The following is a 6,626-nucleotide window of genomic DNA, read 5'->3' on the forward strand; positions in this document are numbered from 1 at the left end:
TTCACGAGAAACTTCTATCGGATAATTTGCTTTCCCAAATAATAGCCATTCCGCTGGCTGCTTCCCTTCTTTCTCCTTATCGCCCTGACTCAAAGGTTCATCTATCAATAATAAATGAATAAAACAAATTCTACAGTCCGTGCCATCTCTATACAACCATGAGTTTCAAAATGAGTCTGCATCGTAGCTTAAACCAACTTTTTAAAAATCGATTTGAAATTGGAATTGTTTTGGCCACCAATTTTTAGGTTCACAGTTTGATTTAGACCTATTCATGAGTTGGATTGAATTGAGCTGGGCTGGGCCGGGTTTCAACTGTTATTAATATAATATATTGAAACCTGAGCCTGAACTCAGCTTGACCATCGGGCCTAGATTTTAGGCAAGAGTTTGGGCCTCACAAAAGCCTGAGGCCCGAAGCTCGATATGTATTAGGAATGGGGACATCAGAGTGCCACTTTAATTGCCAGAGAGAGAGAGAGCTGGAGTTGTTTGTGGTTGCGGAGTGGAGAAACCTGGAATTGTTTGTGGTTGCTGGAGAATCAAAGAGACAGAGAATGAGACCTTGCTGCTCTCACTGGTCGCCAGTTGCGGGAGAGATGATACCATTCACCGCTCATTGGTCGTCAATCGCCGGTTGCCGCTTGTGGAAGGAGATGATCCAACATGTACCGCCGACACTGACGTGGAAGAGAAGAAACTTCCAAGTTTTTGCAGGTTCGAACAAATTGAGGGAGAGAGATTGAGAAGAATTAGGATTAGAAAATCGGGTGGGATCGAACTTTTATGTGAAATCCCAACCCAACCCAATCCAAAATTGAGTCGGGCTTAGATAGTGGGGCCCGGGCCCAGGCCTGTACCCAAGGGCATAATAATATGTCCAAACCCGATGAAATCAATGGTTTTTGACCGAGAACCCAGCCCTTCTTAAACAGTTATCGGCTAAATGATCCAACCAATAGTGGCTTAAACAGTAAGAACTAAGAAGGGACCCAGGTGTTAATAAAGAAGGGTAGTGACGCCATGATTACAGCATATAGGGTCGACGGTTACAGCCCCAAACCAGCAAAGGTGAGTATTTCTTCATATGTCTGGTATTAGTCAGCGCCACCATCAGAGACACTGTCTCGTGCTAATAAACAGAATCATTTTACCCAACCCACCAGACGTCAAGCACCGAAATGATTGTCTTCTAAAGTATTTCAACTTTGAATTACCTTCGTTCAGCTCCGAAATGATTGTTTTTCGGATTTATGAACTATGAATTCAAATTCCATTCCAAGGTTTGACCCCCGCCTTAGCAAATCCGTACTCCATATGCAACATCTATGGATTTGCAAGTGTTTATTTGCCATATAAAAGAGAGGAAAAATGTTTGTTTCTAACATTTTCCTATTGTGAAAAGAGTGCATTATTGTATCCATTGAATGACTCTTTGGATCTCAAGAGAGATCATCATACAGCTTTCTACATCGATTTGAAACAAATAAGAAAAGAACAAAATGGATTATAAATGTGAATCATTTTGCATATTTAGCATATAATCGCAAACAAACGCAACCTTTGACTATTTGCCAAGACTGCCTTAGGTTGCCATTGTACTGGTGTAAATGGGTGAGAGTGCAAAAATGATTCAAGATTTGATTCGAAATTTCGGATGGTGAGTATTAACAACATCAAATATGGAGGGGGGCCAAAAGGAATGTATGTATGTACTGACTGATATCAAAGAAGAGCCATCGCGGCATGCTAGCATTTGCTTCTGCGCTTATTTGGATGCCCAAGCGGCGTCTCATTCGTTTTGGATGGGTATCATCGGCTATTCACGTTGGCGTGTTCCATTGGCAATTGGGCATGTAAGGAAGGAAGGAAGCTGACGTAGCCATTTGGAGAAACGAAGACCATGTCAGTTACGATGACGTGGAAAGATTAGCACGTGATCTCAGAGAAAAAGAGAGAGAGGTGAGACACATGTCAGGGGGATTGACCTCGCTGGCGCAGGATAGCGGGGACCACGATCGGACTTCTCTCTCCATCAGCTCATTAATTGACTTCACATGCTATGAGATGATGTCTGCTTCTGATTCCTCTTTCCTTTCTTACCTCCCTTTCGCCAAACGCTGTATGTGCGTCTAATCTAATGGAATGCGCTGGGCGTGGCCTAGTGGCCCTGTTCTGTTCTGTTGCTGCTTCATTCTCCACTCCGTGAAATAAATAAAGCAGTTGAACTCTCTTGACAAGGCATTTAAGTCTCTCTTAAATGCTGCAACCATTCTCGCACGGCCATTTACTCAACTCAGCCCCAGGCTTCCCCCTTCTTTACTTTTTCCTTTCTTTTTCTCTTCATACCATTTTGAGGAAGAAGCTCGAAAGAAAAAAAAAAAGGGGGGAAATTACATATACGCTGAGAGATTGGGGAGAGAGAGAGAGAGATTGCTTTGGCTTTGAATAGAGAAGGAAAACACAGGAAAAAAGATAGATAACAATCATGGCTTCTTCTTCTTCTTCAATTTCTTCTCTGTCATCAAAAGCTTCAGTTTCACCTCCTCCACCACCTCATCATTCCCCTCTATTCACTCCTGTGAGTACTCAACCATCCATACAGACAATTTTCAGGCCACATTTATACAGAAAAAAATCTATAAAAGCTTATGGGTTTATTTCGCTTCTCCGTTTTGATATAACTTGGTCTTTGTTATTAGCTGCAGATTCGAGAGAACGAAGATGAAGAAGAAGAAGAGGAGCAGCACCACCACTACTACAACAGACGAACCCCAACCTCCCATACTACTGAACAGAATGTGACCTCAAAGCACCAGCCAACACCTCTCCATCATCATTCCATGAACAACAACGCTAAGCCGTCGTCCCGGAAGCGACCGGAGGCCAACGACGAAGACGACCGTTCGGTGTCCTGCAACAAATGCCGGCCCACCTCCCGTGAGAAAATCTCGGTCGTTCCTATCGACATCAACGGCTCCAACAAGCATCCGAACGCAAGCCCCAATGGACTCTTCAGATCTATCTTCTTGTCCTTAACGAGAAAGAGCCCCAGGTCATCAGAGTCGTCGTCTTCAACCGCCAAGGAAGAGCAATGGAAGCTCGTCGTCGCGGACTTGTCGCAGAAGCTCATTCAAGCCACTCGGAAGAGAGACGAAGCTCTCCAAGAAGCTTCTCGACTTAAGTACTCCATGTCCGAGTTAGAGAAGAAACTCAACAAGCTTGAGATCTACTGCCACAACCTAAAGTCTGGTCTCGAGGTATGTAGCAATTCACCACATCTGGCGCCGAAAAATATCAACCCTGCGATGGTGATGAGTGCTGTCAAAGGACTCGAACATCAAGACTCGGTCATTGAATCATTTCTCAGCTCGGTGTCCGAAGCCCGGTCTTCGGTCCGGACTCTGAGCCGGTCTCTCACCCTCCAGCTCCGGCAGATGGGTTGCAGAGTCTATGAGCGCATCTCTGCTGTTCTCCAACCTTATGACGTAAAGGTTTCATTTTCCAAGAACCCAAGAAGCATCCTGTTCTATCTGGAAGCACTCTTAAACCGAGCATTCTACGAAGACTTCGAATCCATCGGATTTCAGAAAAGTGGGTCCGAGCGAATCCTCAATCCAATACAAAAATGCGAAGCGAACTACGCTTCCTTCACTCTTCTCAGGGGACTCACCTGGGAAGAGGTGTTGAACAAAGGAACCAGACACTTCAGCGAGGAGTTCAGCCGGTTTTGCGATCGAAAGATGAGTGAGATCGTGGCGATGTTGGGGTGGAACCGGGCGTGGCCGGAGCCACTGCTGCAAGCATTCTTCGGTGCGGCGAAGAACGTCTGGCTGGTTCATCTGTTGGCTTGTTCGGTGCACCCAGCCTTACCCGTATTCAGGGTGGATAAGGGGATGAGGTTCGATGGGGTGTACATGGAGGACATGGGTGCAGACAAAGCTCGGAAGCTGGTTCCGGCAGTGGTCCGGATCATGGTGGCACCAGGATTCTACGTTTACAGTAATGTGGTCAAGTGTAAGGTTCTGTGCAGGTACGATAATACCGGTCAGGGTTTATCACCCTAAAACAAACAGCTCCATCAGATCAATTCTGTAAAAAAGAGGTCGTTAACATATAAACGCATCAAATAAAAAATATGATTTACATTACAGGGTCTGTTGGTTTGTGGATAGAGGTAGAAAGACCGTTTTGTGAGGAGGTGAAAGTAAAAGTTCGGGGTTGGCGTTTTCTTCTTCCTTGATTTGTTTTACTTCTTGTATCTATTCTTTTGATCTCTAGCGCATAGATTCCAATTCGGAAGCGTTGAAAGTCATGATTCATGGACCGTAACTGCATCTCCTCTGCGTTGAAGGTTTGTTTGGATGTGAGAAAGATGGATAATCACTTTTTTTGTTCGTAAAGCTTCTCGTAGTAGTCGCAGGTCCTCTCAAACACACAGTTCAGAGTTCACAGTTCACAAGGGAGTTTCGTCTTTTCCTTTTCAGTTGTCCCCTCTCTACGCTGTGGTCTATACATACAAAAGCAACGTTGGGTGCAGGGCCACTGCCATTAATGTATTATTACAGTTTGGACCCACCTCATCTGAAGATTTGTTCATGTCTGACGCCAATTAGTTCGATGGTTAATAGCTCCGGACCCACCTCATGTGGCGGGTTTTTATTGGTTGGTGTAGCGAAGTAAATCCATTATGACGCAGCGATTTTTGGTAGACGTGTAGGGCTGTTGATTATACGGTTCAGACCGCTAAATCGATCCGAATCAAACGAAATTGATGATTTGGTCTGGTTTAGACTTGAAAACGATCTGATTTGATTTGGGATAATTTCAAATTTCATGTTGAAATTTCAATTTAGTTGTCTGCATTTTAGTAACCGAACCAAATCTTAGACTGAAATATATTAGTACAAATAATATTTTTTTGGTTGCATATTATATTGTATTATTAGTATATACAATAACTTTTTAAATTCCGCTCCAATTGAATGGTTCAAATCACATCAGAGACTGGACCAAAACGCAATGGTTTGGTTTTTTATATTAAAATTGTTTGATTTGGTTTAAGAATTTCTAATACTGAAATTCACTAGTTTAGCTTGAACTGGATGTGAGGTTATTTTTGGTTTTAGGGTCACCAAAGTACCCATTGAGACATGATCCCAACTTTCTTGAATAGAAGAGAGAATGATTTCAGACTGCTCATTTTTTTTGTCTATGTTTGGATGGTTGATAAAAAAAATTAGTCAGGGACCAAAGTGGCACTAGGCCCAAAGTACATAGTACTAATTGAGAATTTTTCCTTCGAAGGAATACAAATACAAATGTGTAGAGTGCAAAACCTCATATTTTGTAGGTATTTGTATTGTACATGTTTACATCTGTATTCCTTCCAAACTGAGCTTTATACAAATATGTACAATACAAAGATGTATAAAATAATACAAAATACAAGGCTTTGCACTCTACATATTTGTATTTGTACTTCTTTCAAAATGAGCCTTTAAAAAATGGAAACATTTTTTAACAACTGAAAAACATATTTTATGAGCAACTTTATAGTTCTGTTACTGATCCCCTATTATTTGCTATGTAAATTTGGACCAAAGTCAAAATTTGCACCTAGTTTAAGCTAAGTTTGGGAGTGCTTATTTTTTAAGTTCTTATTCAAATAAGCATTTATTTTGGTCCAGTACCACACCAATAAACACTTATTTGTATTTGGGAAATTAGCCCAAATGAGTTCTTAGAATAAACACTTATTCAAGAAGCTCAAAATTTGATCTTATACTACCCCTATTTGAAATAACCGCTTTTTCACCAAACACTCATCAATGCTTATAATTATGATTTATAATCTTATATTATATAATATTTGTTCTTATGTCCTATTTGCAGTCATTAACAGTGCAAATTTTGCATTGCACAAACTGATGTTAAATTAGTACCACCTTCTCTCCTATCTTAATTCTCTTTTATATTATTAAGTTGGGACCGTCATTTTATTTTATAACTCACTCCCAAACAAATAGCATTCCTCCTACATTCTCCTTCATATGGGATGGAGACTACATTTTACTTCTCACAACTGCAAAAATCAAATATGATGCAAAAGTAAACCAGAATTTACATTCCCATACATTTGCACCAATGTAAATGAAATTTACACTGCAAACAAACTAGCTACCTTTCTTAGTGCCCGTGCGATGCACGGGAAATTTCAACCAATGAATGATACCACAATCAGGTGTATTAACCAAGTTGGGTGTAGCCACTTGGTTGATTATTGACTACCTTTGTTAGTGCCAATCTGTATGATTACTAAATCTTTTGCCCCAAAATGAAATCATACTTCAATTTCTTTATCCTAATTGATCAGGACTGATAATGTTAAGAAAATAAAACAAACTTAAAACATGATCAAGGATTCCATTTGATATATAATGTAATTTACATGTATTTAAGTGAATAAAAAGTGAAAATAGCTGCTTGTAATTGATGTGCTTGTATTTAGTTTGTGCGTGAACTTCATACAAGGAGGAAAATAAATTAAGAAAAACTCAACAAACTACCATGTCCATGAAAGGATCATGCCTGCTATATTTTTAGGTAATTCCAATAAGAGCAAC

The 6,626-nt window shown here is 40.9% G+C and overlaps 1 protein-coding gene across 2 annotated transcripts; it reads left to right on the plus strand.

The window, feature by feature from the left end:
* Positions 1-2,072: 2,072 nt before the first annotated feature.
* On the plus strand, positions 2,073-4,315 carry LOC148861972 (cyclin-dependent kinase-like protein). Of its 2 annotated transcripts, none has more exons than XM_088941687.1 (2): positions 2,073-2,581; positions 2,709-4,315. In XM_088941687.1, the coding sequence occupies exons 1-2, from the start codon at positions 2,489-2,491 to the stop codon at positions 4,065-4,067; spliced, it is 1,452 nt and encodes a 483-aa protein (XP_088797813.1). In that variant the 5' UTR covers positions 2,073-2,488; the 3' UTR covers positions 4,068-4,315. The 2 variants fall into 2 exon arrangements, with proteins under 2 accessions (XP_088797813.1, XP_088797812.1); XM_088941686.1 differs by having other exon boundaries at positions 2,128-2,581; positions 2,703-4,315.
* The last annotated feature ends 2,311 nt before the right edge of the window (positions 4,316-6,626 follow it).

The sequence above is a fragment of the Nelumbo lutea genome, chromosome 4, assembly GCF_056320005.1.
Source record: "Nelumbo lutea isolate HS-2025 chromosome 4, American lotus-T2T, whole genome shotgun sequence".
NCBI lineage: Eukaryota > Viridiplantae > Streptophyta > Magnoliopsida > Proteales > Nelumbonaceae > Nelumbo > Nelumbo lutea.

What these genes read in the sequence shown, in the direction of transcription:
- LOC148861972 (XM_088941686.1), top strand. Translation starts at nt 2,489, where the DNA reads ATGGCTTCTTCTTCTTCTTCAATTTCTTCTCTGTCATCAAAAGCTTCA. An exon ending in ATTCCCCTCTATTCACTCCT is followed by an intron (nt 2,582 to 2,702) that starts GTGAGTACTCAA and finishes CTTTGTTATTAG; the next exon opens with CTGCAGATTCGAGAGAACGA.